This window comes from Lissotriton vulgaris, chromosome 3_1 (assembly GCF_964263255.1).
Source record: "Lissotriton vulgaris chromosome 3_1, aLisVul1.2, whole genome shotgun sequence".
Taxonomy (NCBI): Eukaryota; Metazoa; Chordata; class Amphibia; order Caudata; family Salamandridae; genus Lissotriton; species Lissotriton vulgaris.
In genome coordinates, this window is record NC_141689.1 from 1,030,664,564 (window position 1) to 1,030,687,234 (window position 22,671).

The window sequence follows — 22,671 nt, forward strand, 5'->3', positions numbered from 1 at the left end:
TGGAAGTGGTCCGCTAAGAGGTCAACAATTTTGGGAGGGTGTGTGTGACACGTCCCTTCTTGGTCCCGCAATTGTAGAATGTGCCTGCCACCGTCCTGTTTCCTGTCTAACCAGGCCAGTAATTTATTGGCCTTATCGCCCACATCATAAACCCTGCTCGCAGTTGACTCTATATGCTCTATCGTCCGTCGACGGAGAAGGTCGTCATGCCTTTGCTGGCAGAGATGTAATGCGTGTCGAGTGTCGTCCGACGGTGCATTCATATGAGCTACGTTAGCCTGTTCTAACTGCAGTTCCAACTCCACCAGTTCTTGTTTTTGCTTACGTTTATGGTCGGTTATAGCCGCGATCGCCTGGCCTCTCAACACAGTCTTATACGCCTCCCATAGTATCGTCAGGGAGGACACCGAGCCGGAATTCTCTTGGAAGTAGTGTTTGGTGGTTGTTTTAAGGGATTTTCGAACTGGGGGGAGTTTAAGATAACCAGGGTAAATAGGATAGAGCTGTTTGCGAGCCGCGGTTGTGCAGGACAATGTAGCAGTCAAGGGGGAATGGTCCGATATACCCCGGGGCTTAATCTGCACGTCAGCAAATGTGAGTCTGCCACCCCCCAGTGTGAGAAAGTAGTCAATGCGAGACAGGCAGTCATGAGTGGATGAATAGTAGGAATAGTGGCGATCAGTGGGGTGGAGCTGCCTCCAGATATCAACCAGACCCTGCGCCTCCAGAAAGTCCCCGAATTTCGTTGGGCCAGTGGGGAGGGTGCGGACCGGAAACCTATCTATACCAGTATTGGCTAGTGCATTGAAATCTCCTCCCACCAGCAGGTCCCCTTCCGGAAGTTCCAGAAGAAATTTGCCCAGGTCCGGAAATGCCGATGAATGTAGCGCTGGCGGGATGTACGCAGAAACCACATTAATGGGCACACCTTCCCATTGCCCACACACTGCCGCGAAGCGGCCATGTTTGTCTGTTTTTGTGGAGTGTTGTATAAAGCGCGATGTTTTTTTCACCCAAACACCCGTCCCCCGGGACCCTGAGGTGAAATCCGAATGTACCACCATGTGATAACCTCTCCTATCCAGAGCTTTGGTAGCCGCCCTCACCAAGTGTGTTTCTTGAAGAAGGGCGATGTCGCAGTTCAATCGCCTAATACACTGCAAAACCAGTCCCCTCTTCACTTTATCCCCCAACCCCCGGACATTCCACGACATTATCTGCAACGGTGGCACAGACCCCACCCCGGTGTCAGTTGTTATGTTATTAGGTCGTGGGAGGTCCGCCATTGTGTAAACGCGCGTGTGAGTTGGTGTTCCATGGGGTAGGACAGTGCTATGGTGGCTGAAGCAATTCCCTGCCCTGTGTAACTATTCGCATGTCGGTGCCTTCGTAGTGCTAGAGGAGCAGAGGTGGCACACCCGGTGCAAGGGATACGGTCATGTGTGACTATTAACAATTCCCAGACGATGAATAGAGCCAAACAATTCAAACAAGCAAACCAACGAAACCCCCCCGTTCCCAAAACCCCCACCCGCCCTGCTTCCCTGCTACACGGACTCCAAACTGCCCGCCACCCCAATTTAGCAGAGTGCTTAGACCCATCCCAAAGAAAACACACAGTTACTTGCTCATTGGGGGTGAGGAGTACTCCGGAATTAGCGACCCATCATACCCTCTGCGGAGGCCCTCGGCCAGTTTCCATGGCGGTTCCAGCCGCAGTCCCAAACAAAATTGTCTTGTACCTGTCGAGTGTTCATGAGTCCACCTCCTGATTCAGGTCATCATTGTCTCTTACTGGTGAGCTTCTGCCACTGTTCGTACCAGCTTCTCCAGCGTCGTCTCGGTCAGTTTGATGTGAGCCATTCTTAGTCCGTCCAGGGCGGCGAGAGTGGGAGGCAGGACGCCAGCCGTCCAGCCAGTCTCGTGCAGTCTCAGGGTTATCGAAAAACCAGGTCCTGTTCTCCGCCACCACCCGGAGCCTGGCCGGAAAAATCATGGAGTAAGGAAGTTCTCGTTTCCTAAGTTCCTTTTTAACGTCCAGGAAGGTCTTCCGCCGCCTGGCCACCTCCGCCGTATAATCCGGGAAGAACGCCACTGTTGAGTTAAGGATTTTCACCGGCGGTGAAACTCGCGCCACCTGAAGGATGACATCCCGGTCGCGGTAGTTAAACATTCTTGCTAGGATCGGCCTGGGTGAGGCCCCTGGCTTAGGTTGACCCCCGGAACTCTATGTGCCCGCTCGACCGAAAAGAAGGCCGACAGTCCTTTAGGTTGAAGGTGTGTTTTAATGAGGTCCTCCACGTACAAGTCCATCGCTCTTGTGCCCTCCGACTCCGGAACACCAAGAATGCGTACATTGTTCCGCCTGGAACGGCCCTCCTGGTCGTCCAGCTTATCCTTGAGGAGTTTGTTTTCCGCCATGACCGCTTCCATGGCCGTCTGCAGTTCCGAGACATCCTCTACCAGCAATTTCGTGACCAGTTCCAATGAACCTACTTTTTCGGCCATCTTGTGGAGATCCGCTCGGATAAGGGTGATTTCGGTCGAGATGGAGCCCACCGTCGTTTGGACCTGCGTGAGAGCCTTCATAACATCATCCAACGTCGCCTTCTTCGTCCCCGCAGGCTCGCCTGGTTTTATGGAGGAATGTTTCCCATCCGCCGGAGGGGAAGCGGTTCTGTCGTTCGTGAATCGGTCAATACGAGTTTGTGTCGTACCGCCTTTAACACCTTTTCCGGCCATGGTTCGATCACTGAGAGAAACAGTTCGCCGGCACAATGGGGCACCAGAAGGAACCTCCGTCACAGCGCGCCCTCAATTTAGTTCAAAGAGGGGCTCCCGCAGCAATGGGGGAAACGCCCCGATGAGCTTCACGGAGCAGATGGCAGGACAGTATTCTGATGATTGTCCTGAAAATCCTTGGGCACCTCCTTCGAGTAACCTCCGTCGGTTATGGCGAATATTCTGTCCCTGGTCAGTGAGCTCGCCCTCCGGCCATCACTCGGAGTGGCCCTCCAGCACCGATCACTTCCTGCCTGCAGTAGCTGAACAGGCTGCACTTCCGGTCGGCTTCAGTCGCCACTAGAGTCCCCGGAGGTAGGCCTGTACTTCGATCGGATCAGCACTCGACGATAACTCCGTCATTCAGTCCTCGATTTCTGCCCGGGTACTTGCTGCCAGTTCCGCCCGTTCTCGGGCGTTCGGTGCCGCCGTCTGAGGTAAGATTTAACCACGGATTATCGTGCGGATAGATGGAGAGGCCGCTTCCCTGCCGGAGCTAGTCCTCTATGCTGCCGCCATGTTCGGCCGCTAGCCACGCCCCCCCCAGTACCCACTTTTCAATTCGGCCTAGGAGTCTGGAAGCTGACCCAGTGAACAGTTGGAGGAGGGACTTATGGTCAGTGTGCACCATTAAATGATGGCGATGTACTTATAAGTGAAAGCGTCAACACCCACAGTGAGCTGCAATTGCATCCTTTTCAATTTTCAAATATAGCTGCTCAGTTGGAGAAATGGCTTGACTGGCATTGGTTAAAGGGGGCAACTTTCTGGTGCCCAAATATTGTGACAGTATTGCTCCCAGCCCATTGTGGCTGGCATCAACAGAGATCTCAGCTTCTTTCGCTGGGATAAAATACATCAGTTTGGTGTCTGCAGACAGTGCTTATTTTGGTCTTTGTGAGATCCACTTCTTCTGCTGCTTCCCAGGACCGCAGTGCTGATTACTTGGTCAGCTCTAGCAGTGGGGCAGTGATGTAGGTCAGGTTACAAATGAATCATCCGCAGTAATTTACCAAAAAACGACATACCTCAGTGACCGAGGACCTTGGAGTGGCTGTCTTGATGTCGCCCAATTTTTCGGGGTCAGGGACTATCCCCCAGCTAAAAGCCTGTACCCCAAAAACTGGTGGATTTTCTTAGGAATTCACACTTGGTTCAGTCAAAAGTAGCCCAGAGTACTGCAGACACTGCAACACCTTTCACAACCCCAATGATGTTTGCCAGAGATAAGGTATAGATCCGGAAGTCATCACTTGCATTCAGATCATCAAGGAGTCCTGACAAAACCTCCTGCACCATGGTCTGAAAAACGTCAAACGCACTCAAGATCCCAAAATTCTGCCTCTTATAGTAGAGGGGCACTTGGTGGGTCCAAACCATGGTAATGGACCTGGACTCAGGGGCAAGCATGATCTTGGGGCACCCTGATCGTAAGTTAAGTCAATTTTCAAGAACCACCATGCACCACTCAACTACCCTATAATGTCATCAACTGTTGGTGTAATGTGCCATTCCCTCTCGATGGCCATGTTTGGGAGGCCCATGTCCAGGCAGTCGGACATCTCCCGGCTATGAATTAGTACTATGGGCACACCAAAAAGGTAAGCCCTTCCACTGGCTCTATGATGCCAGCCTATTCTAGCCACCTCACCTCTGCCTCCACTTTTGAGCAGAGATGAAAAGCAACCTGTCTGTATCACAAAGCTGTAGGCTGTGCTGGGGTCTCTATGTGCGGTCTCATCTGCTTGTCCTTGAGGCATCCTATCCCATGGATTAGGCTTTGGTATCCTTCTAACAGCTCCTGGAGTTCATTAGAGTGGGCTTGGAACACAATCTGCATTGGTTGCGTTTAAATACTACACATATTCTCCTTAAGAGCTGGTTTAAATAGTTTTCTGTTACAAAATAAAAAGCTTATTCTTTTTGCACATCATGAAATGAATAAACACATGTTTTGTTTTTTGCGCAACCTGGTTTGCAATTTTGGGCTTTAGTGCTGGTACCTCAACCTTTGAAAAACATGATCTGTTTATTTACTTTCAGTACCCAAGGGTGTGTGGGACAAGTTGCCTTTTTTGGTTTTCCAATCAGATCCTCTTTAAGGAGAAAAACATTTACTAATGGAAATAAAAATACACAAGTTAATTGTGCCATTTTCTCATTTTAAACATGCAATAAATGCATTTAGAAGGCGTTATTTACATTGCATACTCTGGATTAAGTTTAAGCTTTTAAGCTTTGGTGGAACAATCATCACTGATTTTGGGCACATAATTATGCTTCACTCCATACCACATAAATACACTCCACAAAAAAACACTCTATGCTATGTAGCAACGCTCCACATAAAAACACACCACACCATGCCACATAAAGCCACTCAACAAAATTTACCTCAACACCACACAGATTCTCGCCACACAATTCAAAATCAGCCAATTCCATTCCACACCACTACACATAATTCCACAATACATAATTTCACTATACACCACATACATCCAATCTACAACACAAACAACCACATCATGTCACAAAATTCAGCACTACATCACATAATTACACTCTACTGCATACTACTCCACGACAGTTCAGGGTAGTAAGAGGACAGAAAAAAACACATGCCATGAAGGCTGCTTCCTAAGCACTGCTCCACAAAGACAACAAGAATTTAACAAAACATAATTCAACACAACGCCACACAATTCCACAACACACAATTCAGCGCCACGTAATTCCACAGCATGCACTATAATTACACTCCATATAATACCACATAATTTAACTCCACCTAATTACACGCTACTCGCTACCACATACATACACCCCAAATAAATCCACTCTATACAACATAACAACAATTCATATAAATACACTCCACACCATGCCACATAATTCTACTTAACATAATCTCACTCAACACCACACTGTTCCATGCCAAACTATTCAAATCCACACAAATACATTCCACACCACATAATTCAACACCAAACCCCATAATTACACTCCACAACACAATTCCATTACACACAACATATATCAACTCACAACACATAATTCAACTTCATAACACAAAATTCAACAGCACACCCCTTAATTGAACTCCACTACATACCATTCCTCAGCACAAAATACTTTCCACATATTTACACTCCATGACACACAATTCCACTCCACACAATTACAGTACACTCAATACCACAAAATTACTATCCACACAATTCCACAGCCCACCAGACCACATAATTCCACTACACAAAGCCCCTCCAAACCATATAATTCCATGCCACACAATTACACAACTAAAAAATTCAACCCAACCCACATAATTCCACTACTTACCAAAGACATTCACTCCATAACACATAGGTAAAATGCATTGCCAATTACAATGCCGATAGCTGTAACTCAAACAAATGCGAGACCTATTGCACTTCAAATGCTTGCTTTTGGACGTGTCTGCTGGATCCACAGGACATACGGGAGCACCTCTGCAGCGCTCACCACAACTCAATTTTCAGGGAGTGCGCTCTGCTGGAATTCCATCTAAGGGGTGGAAGACCATGTTAAAAGCAGTCCAGCAATACAGACCCCTACTCAACAGGCTAGCAAAGACTGTACACAAGGCTCACAAGAGAGAACGACGGTTCAATGTGAGGGTCTGAAAGGAAGCAGGACATCTGAGATTCGCCAGAGATGGTCTGAGGGCTGCCTGAGGTGTTCTTAAGGGGCAAGCAATAGGCAATAACAGGCAGAAGAGGAGGTCTCAAGGCTATAGAGGTTAGCAGAGTGAGGCCATTGGTTCAAGAGAGATAATTATTGGTACGCGATAACTGGATGAGGCAATGTGAAGCCCTGGTTAGGACTTGTGAGACTTAGGCAAGGTTTTCCCTGGGTTGGCTAACGGTGTCCTGGAGGTGCTGAGAGCCAGTGTAGTGTGACCACTGTGAGGTTAATGCAAGTTGAGAGTGCCCACTGGATGACAGAGGCGCAGCGGGGGGGATTAATGGACTTTGAGCTTTGTGATGTGGGCCTAAGCACACACAGAGTGTATAAAGGCCATTTGAAAGTAAATGAGGACCTCTATCAGATCTGAGCACCAGCTGAGATTTTATGATGATCAACTATTGGCACACTGAAGACTAGCTAAGAGCCTGTTGAGTTTGCCTCAGGGCTGACAGAGTTGCTATGAGGGTGGCTGAGCGCTTGCTTATGGTTGGCTGAGGTCTAGCTTGGAATCTTATAACGTTTGTTGACAGGTGCCTGAGGTAACGTGACGGCCAGCCAACGTCTTGAGAGCCATTAGATGATCTATGATGACAAGCTGCAGGCCCTCCAACAGCTTGCTCAGTGCTATTGGGAAAAGACTGAGAGACAACCTGTGGCCAGCTGTGTGGCTCTAGGCAGCAGAAGTAGCCTAATGTGTTAGGTGTCCTGAATGTCCCCTTATATCATTAAATTGATTAGCAAATCTATCAAAAAAACTACTATGCAATGCTACAAGTTCATGATTATTCTGAAATATTCCCCCAACTGTGTGTTGCAAATCAGGGAGGTGCACCAAGCAATGGAGTAGAATGGTTGTGAAGAACAAATAAAAAACAAAAAAGAGGACATATACCAAGAACAAGTCAAGATGGCCGCCGGGTAGGGAGCTCCTGTGAGGAGCTCCCGGTGCTGGGAATCCCATTCGGGCATTATCCCTGTCAGCACTCACCAACACGACGGAATGGAAGGAGAAAGAAGAACGGAACGTAAGAGTAACTGGATCAAGTAACTGGATTGGATTAATGACCCCTGAAATGCCCCGAGCGGACCTTCGATTCTGACACCCTCAACGCAAGGCGGCATAAGAGATGAGCATCAATAGGGGCGGCTGAAACTACAGGAGCCTAGTCCAGACAGCTTAATGACTTCGCTGAGTTGGAAGTGGTCCCCCGCTACAAGGCGGAGGAGGGCACTGGAGCTCGGTTGAAGCTTCAGGAGCCTAGTCCCGACAGCTTGACGACGTCGGAGAGTTGGACGTGGTCCCCCGCTACAAGGCGGAGGAGGGCATTGAGTTCGGTTGCTGACCCATCCCTAGAAGCTCAAAGGCACTCACGGTTGATTTGGTGAGCACCCTCGGCAGCACAGGATCGGTGACGCTGAGGAAGGGGGTCGGCGTGAACAAGCGCCCCCCCCTCTAAGGAAGGCTTCAAGACGGAGCGGTCGATGTCTGGAGCGGCTCCGGTGTGCCCCTTGGTGTGTTTTTAGCAAGGATTCGACGGAAGACCCCCCTCCCCCCCCCCCGCCGTCCAGTGGCTCGGTGAGTACCGAATGGGGGCATCTGGAGCGGCTCTGGTGCGACAGTGTTTGGATGTTTGTGGCGGCGTTTTGGGCGGGAGGCTTCCTCCCCCCCTCCCCCCCTCACACGGCCGGTATGCTCTGTTTACCGATGTGTTGGGGGCACCCTCTGCGCAACTTGGGAGAAGCCTGATGGGAGCAGCAGCGTCAGTGGTGATTTCTGAGGTGGCTGTACGCTGAGCTGTCCACCAAGGTTCCATTGCAGGTCTTTCCGCTCCCTGCCTGGAGTGCAGCGCACAGGACTATTTAGACAGCCTTTGGGGCGACGCGAAGGGCAACTACCTGTGTTCACATCATGTCAAACATTCATGCAGGCTTTGTTTTGCGCTTTGCCCGGACTTCTATGTGACTGGTATTTGCGCGGGCTTTTCACTCTTCATTGCTAACCTGGCTGGGGCCATAAAGCTGGAACCATAAATCGCCCCCCTGCCCACCATGAAGCTACATACCAACGCGGTCAGGGAGCAGCAACACAGAGATAAGCCACCATCTAGCAGCATAGAAGCTGAACTCTGCTCCCCCCCTCAATAAACATGGAAGATGGGCTAATTCGACATCCCCAGAGTAGAAAGAGAAACCAAACTCTGGAATCCTTGCATTTTGGCTGCCATCTTAGACTGGTCTCTCCCTCTCTCTCTACCTCTGTCGGCCATTCTGGACTAGTCTTTTTCACCACTTGAACTCACCCTTGGGAAACACTCATTAGGCTAATTTTAACTGGCGAATGTTTGCCACTTTGCAGTAACATACCTCCAATCACTCTTAATGCACCGATAGTTAGCCCATATAGCATCCTAAGAAATACTACTATTAATTAGAAAGACTACTATTAATTAGCGTGTGAATGCCTTTTTTTGTAGTACTATACTTCTATTTGTTTATAATGCACCGATCGTCAGCTCATATAGCACCATAATGGCCTATGTTAGATTATTATCAACTAGTGAATGTATGCCTTCTATTGCAGTATTATACCTCTATTTGTTTTTAATGCACAGATCATTAGTTCATATTGCACCCTATGCATGACCTATCTGATTGTACTGATTGCTTCTTTTGATTTATTTGTTTGACGATGTTTTATCTCTGAACTATGATCCCTCATGTACTCCTTCCATGTAAAGCGCTCTGATATCCGCAAGGATCTTGTCCGCGCTATATAAAACTTTCAAAATAAATAAATAAAATAAACTTTGTGCTCACGTCAAATATTATCCTTCAACATTAAACATTGTGGATAACCCCTTTGATGAATTTTACTGTTTTTTTCTAGGTTATAAAATGCAAGGCTGCCATTACCTGGGAACCAAATAAACCATTTTCTATTGAAGAGATAGAGGTTGCTCCACCAAAAGCCCATGAAATCCGAATAAAGGTAAAGTATTTTTGAATACTGAAAAATAACACTTTTCTTTTGGAAAAATGGCTACTGTTGTCAAAAGTGGTCACAATGCACAATTGTTAACATTTCCTAGGCATTATTTTCCTTCATTACATATTTTTTATTAGAAAAGTTAGCATATTTCGTAAATTATTGTACCGATTAAAGACCCTAAACCTAAGGCACCCTTGAAATGACAAATCTCTGGTGTGGTTCCAGAATATCAAGCATGAGATATTGTACAAAAATATCGACTGTTACGTATGAATAGAGTTCGATTCCTAACTCTACATCTATGTACCGTGAATATTTGTATTGATAGACATTGTGTTATATATCACATAAGAGACTGGCGGTAGCCGATCTGTAGTTAGGATTCTGAGAGATTAGGAATTCCTCTGATTTTTGAATGGCAATAACTTTGCCACCGTTGAACGAATCTCCATGAAACTTTGCAGACCTATTCATTTCTCTATATTGGCAGATGATATTCCTTACTCTATCTTAGCTGATGTTGCAAAGTTTGATGGTGATTAGTTAAGGGGTTGCAAAGAAAACAAGCATTTGCAATACAATTGGTCTCGCATTAGTGAAAGCTAGAGCTCTTGGTGTTGAAAATGACAATCAGGCACATGCATCAAAGGAAAACCGGTTGCAAACGGGTAGATTCTCAGAATCTGCCCCTTTGCGACCAGTATTTTTACATTTGGGATGCATCATCCCAAATGCAAAAATCGCAATTTAAGGAATCTCTAAATAGTGATTCCTTAAATTGTGATTGCATTTAAGGAATCCCAAATTGAGATTCCTTAAATGCAATGCATTAAAGTTAAAAAATTAGCGATTTATCTAATAGGAGTAGCAAATTACCATGAAGTTGAACTTCATGGTAATTTGCAAAAACTTTGAAAAATGCACTTTTGTGCATTTTTCAAAGTTTCATGTTGTGCACACACATGCCCTTACGGCATGTGTGTGTGCACAGATTAACTTCAGGGGTTCAACAGGGTGTCATTTTGACACCCTTGTACCCTTGAAATTGCATGATCAATTTGAGAGTACCTACTGGTTCTCGCAAATTGCTCATGTAATCTCCAATTCATTCCTATGGGTCTGGAGGCCCATAGGAATGAATGGGACAGCATTCCTTAATTGCGGCTAGCAATTTGCGAGTAGCAATTAAAGAATGTGTAGGAATCGCTATTTTTATAGCGATTCCTACATGCATAAGCTTTTACGATTCCTAAATAGCGATTCCTTAAAAATCGCTATTTAGGAATCGCAATTCCTTCTGTTGATGCATGTGGCAGAATGTCCTTTAATTTTGTTATTTTGTATGCAGTGGAGTGATATTTGCATAGCGCTTTCACCATTCGTATGGCCTTGCGGTGCTGGAGAACCAGAACATGGGAAATAGGTTGTCAGCGAGGGGAGACAAGAGTAATATGCCTGCTGGAAAAAAAAAGATAACAACATCCTGGACACAGCAAACACTCATAGGGAATGCAAGATTAAGTAAAGCATGTGAAATGTAGGCAGGAACAATATAGTTACCTTAACACTGGCTGTGAATAAAACGAATCTGGGCATTTTTCACCCACTCTATCTTGCTTTATTTTTATTTTTTGTATTTTTAACTTTTTTTTTCTCTACGCCCTGAGGCTGCACTTTCGAATAGAAAAATGACTGGAAAAGTCGACTTTTGTAGCCAAAGGTTTTGGATCAATTTCACAGGGGAACAAAGCAAAGAAAGGAGAGGAGAGGAAAGAGAGGGTGAGAGCAGTTTGTTGAAGTCATGGTTTTAGCAAGCAAGGAGGAGCGAGACAGAGGCGAAGACAAAGAAAGAGAGAGGGGGAGGGGCAGCGTCAGAGCAGGAGAAGTGAACATTGACTTGTTGAAAGAAAGAAGAGAAAACGAAAGAGAGGGATACCATGTTAACCCAATGAAGTTCACAGCCGTTGGTTTTAAGACACTGCGTTAAAATTGACCTCAGATTTTAACAACAGGCCACGAAGATTTGCCTCTGCCAAAGCCTGCTAGATATTTCAAGCCCTAAGTGAATTGTAAAGTAACACAACGTTCACCGTGTGAATCCAGTAAATATAAGACTCAGTATCACACTATACAAAGCTGCGCCATTGCGGTTTTCATCATAAACAGAAACTAGCAGGCTTTTGACTGGATTCATTACTGGATTTCATCCAAGGCACTGGCAGTAGTAGTCAAGGGTACAGAGGCTGCCAGTGGAACCTAAAAAGCATTTGCAATGCAATGGGTCTCCCATTTGCGAGAGTTTGAGCTATTGCCATTGTAAATGACAATGTCTTTTATTTATGTCTTTATTTGTAAAACCAATAAATAAAAGACATTGGGCCATATGGCCGGGATGCCCGTCACCCCCTCCCAACACAATCCCCAAGGATGGGAAGTCGGACACAGGTTTGAACTTTTGGAAGGCGGGAGGGAGTCACCCTCCCGGCCGTATTTATTAAAATATGAAACAAAATTTAAAACATTAAATAAAAGTTTCATAATTATGTACAATTTTACATTTATTACATTTCGATGAAGACATGTTCTTTGGCTAACCTTAACAGATCTCTAATACAAAGGTTTCCTAGCCGAGTCTAACATCCTGCAAATGCATCCATTCTAAATTAAAATTGTACATCCTAGCATTAAGGGCCAACGGCAAGGTCTTAACCGGTGTCAGATCCCTACTACCAAAACTCTCGCCCTCACGGTGTGAGTGGCGCATGTGCAGAGGACTCTACCCTCGTTGCCAACTGTAACTTCCCTTGTCGTGGTGGGGGCCCCCTTTCCACTCGACGCCATCTTAAAGGTCGTCCGAGTTCCCGTGTGAGGTATCTGTAGGAAGGACAGCGTGGACTCCCCCCCATCCCCACACTCTCTATCCTCCGTCGCGGATATCCGGCCCCCGGGAAATTAGTAGGAGGGGCATCTAGCCGCCTCCCCCCTGGGAGGGGCCTATGGCCGTCTCCCCCTAGGCGACCCATCCTTAGTGGGTGCCGCCTCCCCGTGGGAGGGGCCAATGGCCGCCTCCCCCCGGGCGCTCCCATCCATTCTGGGTGGCGCCCCCCTCTAGGGACCTTGAAATTACTGCTCACCAATCATGACCTTACCGCCCGACCAAAAATAAATACAACAGTTGTTTACCTACTAAGGAAGGAAAAAATTCTGATATTGCCTTGATGTGTCATCGACTGCTCACTCCTACAAAGAAAAACATTATCCTACAGGCAGAAGTCGCATCCTTAACTTCAACATTCCTTTACTTTTCTACAAAGGAAAAAAGGCCTATCTCAGCAAAACTTTATTTAAAACAAACATTGCCATAAGGGGCTGGTGGGTGGGTCAAAATTGCTGCTTGTTCCGTCGAGGGCTCACGAGCAACGAGTGGGTGCAGCCTTCAGAGCACAGGAACAAGAGGACGCTTCTTCGGATTCCCGCTCTATTTATTCTTCTGCGGGAGGGCGCGTACCCTCTTCCGGTACGCCTACTGGGCGTGGTCTTCGGTGTAGGTGTCTAGGACAACCCCTCTTGGGCGGGAAAAGGCGCGCCCCAGCTACGCCGCTTCGGGCATACCAGCCGAGCCACGCCCCCCGCCCAAAATGGTTTCCCGGGGGGATCGGGGCACCCAACCATACGTTCGGGGGGACCGAGTGGTCGCCCCTTTCCATATGGCCGGGATGCCCGTCACCCCCTCCCAACACAATCCCCAAGGATGGGAAGTCGGACACAGGTTTGAACTTTTGGAAGGCGGGAGGGAGTCACCCTCTCGGCCGTATTTATTAAAATATGAAACAAAATTTAAAACATTAAATAAAAGTTTCATAATTATGTACAATTTTACATTTATTTCATTTCGATGAAGACATGTTCTTTGGCTAACCTTAACAGATCTCTAATACAAAGGTTTCCTAGCCGAGTCTAACATCCTGCAAATGCATCCATTCTAAATTAAAATTGTACATCCTAGCATTAAGGGCCAACGGCAAGGTCTTAACCGGTGTCAGATCCCTACTACCTAAACTCTCGCCCTCACGATGTGAGTGGCGCATGTGCAGAGGACTCTACCCTCGTTGCCAACTGTAACTTCCCTTGGCGTGGTGGGGGCCCCCTTTCCACTCGACGCCATCTTAAAGGTCGTCCGAGTTCCCGTGTGAGGTATCTGTAGGAACGACAGCGTGGACTCCTCCCATCCCCACACTCTCTATCCGCCGTCGTGGATATCCGGCCCCCGGGAAATTAGTAGGAGGGGCATCTAGCCGCCTCCCCCCTGGGAGGGGCCTATGGCCGTCTCCCCCTAGGCGACCCATCCTTAGTGGGTGCCGCCTCCCCGTGGGAGGGGCCAATGGCCGCCTCCCCCCGGGCGCCCCCATCCATTCTGGGTGGCGCCCCCCTCTAGGGACCTTGAAATTACTGCTCAACGATCATGACCTTACCGCCACAGGCCGGATAGTTGACCGACTATCCGGCCCCCCCTACTCCTCCTAAAGGTCATGCTTCCTCAAACCCCTTAGCCATGCTATGAAGTCTCCTATGAGTAAATCATTCCCCTCTCTGGACAGGTGAACCCCATCATTCAGATACAAGAGATCACCCCGAATACACCCCTGAGGAATGCTATGCAACTGCGAAGAGCGAAACAATTTACAAACTTTATTGTTAACCCTTTTCACCGAATGGTTCAGTGCCGACACCGAAAGGCCCCCCCACCATACCTTCCTGGGAATCATGTGAGACCAGGCAATCGTGCACCCCGGGATTCTTTTAGCCAACCAGCTAACAGCAGACAAAATTTGTTCAAACAACACTCGTCTACCCAGTGTCACCAAGTCATTGCCCCCCAGGTGTACTATGACTACAGATGGCGGTGACCTTTGCCGCCCTAAGAGACCCTCAAAAAATGATTCGAATTGGTCAAAACAGAGCCCGCCCTTCCCATGGAAGGCCACTCTGTACCCGTATTCCCCAGCTGCGTGAGTCGTGTCACCTGCTTTGAATACGTCCCCGGCGCGCCTCACATATGAGTGGCCCACGACCCATACCACTCTCTCTCCAGACGGTGATCCTTGACCGCTGGTCTCCTGGTGCCGGGTCGACTGCAAATTCCGCCCCGCGTGACAGGCTCGCGAAACTGTAATTCAAACAAAAGACAAGAAGCGTGAGTGCATGTCAATTGATCTTTACAACATGTGCAATCACACATACCTTTTGAAGCAATTCGAGGACCATCGTCCCAACTGTTTCACTTCCTCCGCACTCTGACCCCTGGCTGTAGCCTCAGTAGCAGCCCCTATCCTAAAGGAGTGGGTCCCAAAATCGCACGGGTCCATGCCCTCAGCAGCGATTGTCAGTGCTAGCACCCTCTGAAACTGAAACCTCGTCAGTGGGGTGCCATCCTTGTGCCTTAGCAAAGTCCCCTCCCCCATGTAGCCGCCCTTAGTGCCAAGTATTCCTCTATACACTTTATCGGGCACGTGGGGGACCCTCGCGCGCGCTGCATGACAACACTATTTCCCATAGCCCCCTGGTCGGTCTTAGACCTGGGTATCGAGACCACCATCGAATCACCCCTAATTTGGATGTGATCCCTGCACAAGCCTCCCTCAACGTCTCTCTTATTCCTTGCGACCAGTTCGCTCACCCGCATAGCCCCATGGAATGCTAATGCGAAAGCTGCCCGGAACAGAACTGCTTCGAAATGGGAGGAGCACGGCTCGTCTAGTTTCGCTACGAGTAAAGACAACCTGTCTAAGCCAATCGGGCGCCTCGCATCTTGCTTGCGACCCTCGAGGCGCTGCCAGCCGCGAAGGGCCTTCTTAACCAAAAAGGAACCCGTTGGGTCTTTCATTTTTTTATTTAAATTTGTTTTTATTGTTGCAGTAAAAAGAAATTGTTTAGTACAGCGTAAACAGTCCGCTGGCGTGGCCTCAACATTCAGCCACGAACAGCTTATGTGTGCAACATTTTCTAACTATAGAGAGCTGGCGCACATAAACATGATGTCGGTGAATCAGTGCAGTATGATCATGTAAAGGCTCCTGTAGGCTGAGAGGTGATGGGGCGGTATCGCCACAGGGGCAATGAATAAGATCAGATGGGTACTCTCATGCCGTGGCCGTGCCGGATCCAGATCAGCACTGTGCGCATAACAGTGTTACCAGTGAACAGGGGAGTAACAGAACTGTGGGAGGGAAGCATGTGGGCGCGAGCAGGGTCTAAGTAGGGGGATGATGGCGGCGGGTGTCGAGGGGGGGGGGGGGGGATTCGAGATGCCCATGGATGGCTTGGCATGCGAGGAATTGCCTAGGGCGTAAGGGGTCATCGGGGCCCGCCTCTGGGGTGGCTCACTTCAGGTGAAGGCTACCGGCTTTCTTGGGTGGGGGGAGGGGACAGGTCAGGTGGGTCTCCAGCCTGCGTGGACTGGCGGAAGCTGTGAAGGAGCATGGCCCATTCCATGGAGATGGGAAGTTTGCGCGCGCCCTTGGCTTCTTCTTCCCTTAAGGCGTCTTCCTCCGCTGCCGCCCATTTGCTAACCGCCCCCTTCCACTGTGCTATGGGGGGACCCTCTGGGGATCGCCAGCGCATGGTTATACATCTATTGGCTAGTAGGAGCGCTAAGGACACGAAGCGCCTATGCACCGGTTCATGTTTAGATATATGGAGGATGCCCAATGCACTGGACTCCCAGGTGTCTAGTGTGGTGAGACCCGTGAGGTCCCGCAGTGTGTTATGTACGTCCTGCCAGAAGGGTTGAAGATTGGGACAGTCCCAGAACATGTGACGGAAGTTCGCAGTTGGGGAACAGCATCTGGGGCACAGGAATGGCGTGGAGGGGTAGAACTTCTGCAACCGCGCTGGAGTGAGATATGCCCTGTGTAATATATAATATTGAATATTTTTGAAGCGGGCGTTCCTAGAGACGCGTTTAGGGGCCTCTAGAGCTTTTGTCCACTCCGAGTCATGCAAAGCCCGGCCTATGTCCTCTTCCCAGGTGGCCCGTAGGGTCGTCAGGGGGGTGTATGAGAGTTCCCGGATGGATTTGTATAGCCACGTGACCAGGTGGCGACCCACCCCCATATGTAGAATGGTATGTATTACTGGATGCGTGTCCGGCTCGCCATTTTGGAGATTGAAATGGGGTCGGTATCCGTCGAGTAGTTGCCTATACCTGAGGAATTGGCCTGGGGGGAGCCCGTATTCTGCGATCAGGCGGTCCAACGGTTTCAGTTGGCCCTCCTCGAGGAGTGACTCCAGTTCTGTGATACCACAGCGGGACCAGTCGGCGAGTAGTGGGGCCGTAAAGTAGGAATCCTGCCTGGGGGCGCCTATTAACGGCAGCAACGGGGAGTATGGGGGTCTAGCGAGGGACAGCCGGTGTATCCGTTGCATACATCGGCGCGCAATCGTCACTTGGAGGGGGTAAGTGCGCCGTGGCTTGGTGCCCGGGAGGAGCAGACGGGTGAGCTCCGGAGTTGTGATTCTGCCCGTAGGGGTAACCGTTTCCTGAGGGTAACGGTCCGCTGTCCAGTAGGACAGCCACTGGAGCTGTGCTGCGAGGAAATATGCCTCGAAGGACGGTGCTCCGATTCCCCCCTGTGTTGTGGGGAGTTGAAGAGTTTTCAGGGCGACTCTGTGGCGGCCCGCTCCCCAAATGAGAGTTCCTAAGAGGGAATCAACGTCGAGGAAAAAGGACCTGGGTGGTATCACCGGTAGGTTTGTGAAATGGTAGAGGAGCCGGGGGAGCATCACCATCTTAGCAAGGGCTATCCGCCCAATCGGGGCCAGTGGTAGTGTGCTCCAGAAGGCGACCGTCGGGCGCAGACTCTCGAGTACCGTGCGGTGATTGCCTTCAAGGATGGCCGCCGGAGAATGGTATAAGCGGACGCCAAGGTACCGGGGAGCTTCCGTGGACCATGGAAGGCTATGCGGTCCGAGGTCGATGTTTCGGGGGGGCAGGTCCGGGTGTAGGGGGTAAACCACAGACTTGTCCCAGTTGACCTGTAGACCCGAGGCAGAGGCAAAGTCCGCCAATGCGGCCCCTATGGGGGTCAGGTCCATTTCAATGTCTCGGACATATAGGAGGAGATCATCCGCGTACATGGACACGCAATGGGTCCCGTCTGCAAGCGGTATTCCCCAGGCCACGCCCTCCCGACGCAGTCGAACCGCCAGCGGCTCGACTGCTAGCGCAAACAAGAGGGGTGACAGGGGGCAGCCTTGTCTCGTGCCGCGTCGGACTGCAAACGCCGGCGAGATACGCTTCCCAATACGAACTCGAGTAGTGAGGTCGGTGTATAGGAGGCGGGTATATGCCATGAGCGTCGGGCCGAGATTAAGGCGTCGCAGGACCGAAAACAGGTAGGGCCAGGTGAGGGTGTCAAACGCCTTCTCCAGGTCCATAATGAGGCAGGCAGCGCACCTGATCTTGGATATGGAAGATTCGGCGAAGGTTCTGGGAGGTGTTCCTCCCGGGGACGAAGCCGCATTGGTCGGGGTGGACCAGCGGGCGTATGATCTGCGCGTAACGATCAGCTAGGATCTTCCCCAGTATCTTGCAGTCAGCCGACAGGAGAGTGATAGGTCGGTATGACCCCATGTGAAGCGGATCCCTGTGGGGTTTAAGGAAGGTGACAATCACGGATTCCCGTAGCGACTGGGGTAGTTTCCCCAGGTGGAGTGACGCCCCAAACATCCGAGACAGACGGGGAACCACCAGGGGAGAGAACATAGCGTAGTATTCCAGTGGAAAGCCGTCCAGCCCCGGTGCCTTATTCCGGGACATGGCGCGTATCGCTCGGGTGATGTCAGAGGGGATTATCTTGGCGTCTAGCGTGCGTTTGTCGGAGTCCGATATCGTGGGCAGCGTCAGAGGGTCTAAAAACTGATCTGCGGTAAACAGGGTACAACATGCCGGGGCTTCGTACACTCGTGCATAGTGGCGGTGGAATGCTAGGAGAATCTCCGCTTGTGATTGCACCAGTACACCCTCCGGGTTGAGAATGTCCGTGATCGGCTTGATTTCGGTGTCCTGCTTCGCCATCCAGGCCAGGAGCGCCCCGGTTTTATCTCTGTCTTTGTGTACCCGCGAGGCGTATGCCCTGAAATTATACTTACGGAGGTCAGCACAAGCCATTTGATAATCCGTTTTGGCCTCAGCCGTGAGTACGGCGTGTTCCTCCGAGTCGTCAGGCCGTTTGGTGAGGGCAGCTAAAGCCTGTTCCGACGTTAAGAGCGACTGTTCTAAGGTGCGGCGGACCCCCACTATCTGCTTGATGCATTCTCCTCTTGCCACCACTTTATACGCGTCCCACTCCACTAGCACCGATGACGCTGTATTCTCGTTATGCGTGAAGTAGTCGCGTATGCTGATTTTATGCGCGTCTGTGAAGACCGGGTCCATTAGGCAGTCTCTGGGGAGGCGCCAGGTGGGGACTGGCGGATGCGGGGGGCGCCAAGTGAGCCGTATTATGTGGGCATCATGATCTGAGAGGATCCGTCCCAGGTAATCTGTAGATGTAACCTTAGGGAGGATCGGAGCAGAGCAGAGGAAGCGGTCTAGGCGGACCCGAAGGTTGTGTGGTATCGAGTGGAAGGAGTAGATGCGTTCCTGTGGGTGTAAGTGTCGCCATGCATCAGTGAGCGCCCAGTGTGTGGTCCATGCCCTGAAAAGGGCCGCCTGTCGGGGGGCTGGGGAGTGCGCGGGGGGGGGTGCGAACGGTCTAATGAGGGGTCTAGTGTGCAGTTAAAGTCACCTCCCAGCACCCATGGGACTGTGGTGAACTGGGCCAGGACGCCCGTAAGGTGTTCCCAGAACTGGTCCTGATCTGTATTGGGGGCGTATATGCTGCCCAAAAGTACCCCTTGCCCATCAAGAATTCCCTCCAGTAGCGCGTATCTGCCCTCTCTATCAACTACTCGCCGGAGCGCTCGGAAGGGAGTGCCAGGTCTCACCCAGATTAATGCGCCGCGTGCAAACGCTGAGTATTGTGTGGCGCAAATGGTCCCCCGCCATTTGGCCTGTAGGCGGGTGAGTTCAGTGGCGTTAATGTGCGTCTCTTGCAAGAACGCTATGTTGGCCGCCATGCGCCGTACGTAGGAGTACACAGAGTAGCGCTTGCTGGGTGTGTGTAGGCCCCGTACATTTAGTGTAAGGATGCTAACGTCAGAGTGGGGGACAGCCATTCCTAGGGTGACGTGGTCGGGGGGGGGGCACCTCTACAGTTCCCATGTGCCGCCCATGTGTGCGTGTCATGTATGCTCCTGCGCGCCAAGCTTCCTTAAACATGGGGGGGGGACTGGGGGAATGAACAACAGCTAGAACTGTGGGTGGGCAACTGTCCCAATTCTGAGGATACGTCACTGGGGGTGGCATATCCAAACTAGTGTCCCACTAGGGGAGAAAACTAACGGAGAATCGCGGGGGTGGCAGCATGTGTCGCTGCTGGGCCTGTGCGCGAGTCGGGCTCTAGTAGGAGAAGTGTGGATCGCTCGCCGGAGCTCGCAGTTATCTGGCAAAGCAGTCTAGGCTTCTAGACATCGCGCATTGAAACAGGCAATCATGAAAAGGATATGTCGGTTGACAGTTCAGGCGTTCATGACGAGGTAGTAGGCTGACTGGCTAAGGCAGCGTCCAACGTGTGTGTCACAACAAGGGGGGAAGAGATTGGGCCAAATCCTGACATAGTTCCATCACTGTCCCGGTCTTTCTCTGGGGTGAACAGGTGCGGTGGGCCCTCCAAGTCCGATGCTGGGGGTGACGAATGTAGTCCAGAGACCGCTCGTATAGCGTCTCGTCGTTCCTGCATGATTTGTGTGAGATCGGGCGAGCCCGCCTGGGAAGACGCCCGGCTCTTGGAGTGACTTGCTCGCGAGCGGCTTGCACCCCGTCTTCTAGATCGTCCAGAGTCATTGTTGCGTTTCTTCTGGGGTCCTTGTTTAGGGATTAGCGGGCAGTGAAATTCGGTCCAGTCCTGTGCGTCCGCTGCCGTGTCGAAGAAGAGAGCTTTCCCTTTGTGGATCACTTTAAGGCGGGCAGGGAACAGCAGGGAATATTGAAGATCATTTTCGCGGAGGCGCCTTTTGACTTCCAGGAACGTGGAACGTCGCTGTTGGACCTCTCGGGCATAGTCTGGGAACACCATAACATGTTGGTCCTCAACCTGTAGGGGACCCGACGTCCGGGCCGCGCGGAGGACCGCATCCCGGTCTCGGAAGTGCAGGAACTTGGCTAGCATGGGCCGTGGGGGGAGACCAGACTTGGGAGCTCGGGCTGGGACCCTGTGAGCCCTTTCGATGGAGAAATACGGCGACCGGTCGCCGTCAGGGGTAAACGATTTAGTCCAGGATTCCATGTAGGCCAGGGGGTCCGAGTTTTCAATCCCCTCCGGCAGGCCCAGCACGCGAATGTTACAGCGCCTCGAGCGTCCCTCCAAATCCACCGTGCGTTCCTCCAGGGTTGCCACGCGGCGCAGGATCTCCTGCATGTCTGCTTCCTGTGATTTCACCACTGGTTGCATTTCAGCCATGCTCCGCTCGCCCTCCTTCACCCTGTCTGCTAGTTTTCGGTGGTCATCTCGAATCAGGCTAATGTCTGTTGTCAGGGTGCCCAATCTCTCCTCCATCGAGAGGCGGGACATTTCTATCGCCGCCAGCACTTGATCTAGCTTTGCTGACAGCGTAGGATCTGGTTGCGACGCATTAGTCTGCGTCCATGCCCTCGTCTGTGGCATTTTCTCGGCAGCCGTTTCCGGGACTGTTTGGGTGGCCCTTGGTTTCCCCATGGGTGCTGCTCGACGGGAGGGGGGGTTCCCTCTGTGGTCGTCGTGTGGCTCAAGGGCGGTAGGACACCCAGTGACCCCGGATGAGCAGTAGTGGGGTGCCGGTCAAGTCCTCCGGTCCCTGTCGGGCGTATGGCGAGGTCCGTTCAACCTCGGGGGGTCGCTGCTAGGGGTGCCAGAGGCGGTGTGCAGTTACCAGGGTCAGCGAGTCCGTTCGCGGGGGGGTCCTCTCCTCTCTACGTGGAGGGGCCCGCGTTGATAGGCGGTGCAGGGTCAGGAGGCCCGGGCTGGCGTCGACTGGAGTGTAGGTAGGGCGCTCCTATCCACAGAACGGCCGCTCTCGGCGTCAGGATTCCATGGGCGCCATGTTAGGGTCAGGCACCGCTGGTGGAGGTGGTCGCGTTCCAGAGACCCTGGTCAGGTGGCGGTGTGTCTAGTGGCTCCCCACAGTGGTGGACTTCGGGGCCCCGGCAGGGGGTCCTCGGGGGGGGGGGGGGGAGAGCCAGGACGGCACTCCCCGTCCTTGATCGCGAGGTGGGGTTCTGCAGTGTTCAGCGCCGTGTAAGCGGCGCGCTGCTGGTCGTCAGCGATGGCTCGGTCAGGCCCCTAATAGGAAGCTGATGTCAGGGCGCCGGGGTGGTCGCTGCCCCCCCGCGGGCCGGAGCTCCGGGGTGGAGGAAGGCGCCGTGTGGCAGCGCAGTGTCTGTGGAATGGTGGCTGCGAGGCCGAGGTCGGGGCGCCACAGTCAAGACCCCCGGGAGGGGGGGGGAGGGGACGGGGAGAGTTTCACTCACCGGTCCCACCGATGGTGCCGGGTGTTCAGGGTGGTCGACTCCGTGCCGATGGTTTGCTCGCTGGTCCCCGTGGTGCGTGGTGGCAGGGAGATCAAATCTGGGAGCCGATCAGGCTATTGGTAGGAGTGCAGCCTCGGTGGATCGGAGCCCCGGGGCGGCGGCCGCCATCTTGTGCATCGGGGCTCCGGAGCGCAGAGAGACGCTGTGCACCGAGTATCTCGTCGGGCTGCCGTCGGCTGTCCCGCAGGTTCACCGCTGGTGTTGCTGGCTATGTCTTCTGGGGTCGTCCACTAGCAAGCCGGATGTCGGCGATTCCCGGGTCCGCGGGGCTCAGCAGCGCCCGCCATTTCTCAGGGCAGGCGTTCCCCGGTCTCGTCGGAAGGCAGCCTGGCTCACGTAGATCCTCCACAGTGGTCGTCGGTCGCTCGAGGGGTGCCCCAGCGTGCAGGGGGATCCCGAGTGTGGAAACGGATATGTCGAGGCTCCTTGCGATCTCGGAACAGGGCAAGATGCTAGCCCGATCGCGGAGCCTCAGCAGGACACAGCCGCCATCGTGGCCTGCTAA

General features: G+C 51.6%; 1 protein-coding gene across 1 annotated transcript in view; it reads left to right on the top strand.

The window, feature by feature from the left end:
• LOC147727341 (alcohol dehydrogenase 1-like) overlaps positions 1–22,671 on the top strand; it is a 239,924-nt gene that overhangs the window by 28,427 nt on the left and 188,826 nt on the right. The window contains exon 2 of the mRNA XM_086961424.1: positions 9,398–9,499. Within this exon, the coding sequence (XP_086817550.1) occupies positions 9,398–9,499 (102 nt within the window). The remainder of the gene's footprint in view (positions 1–9,397; positions 9,500–22,671) is intronic.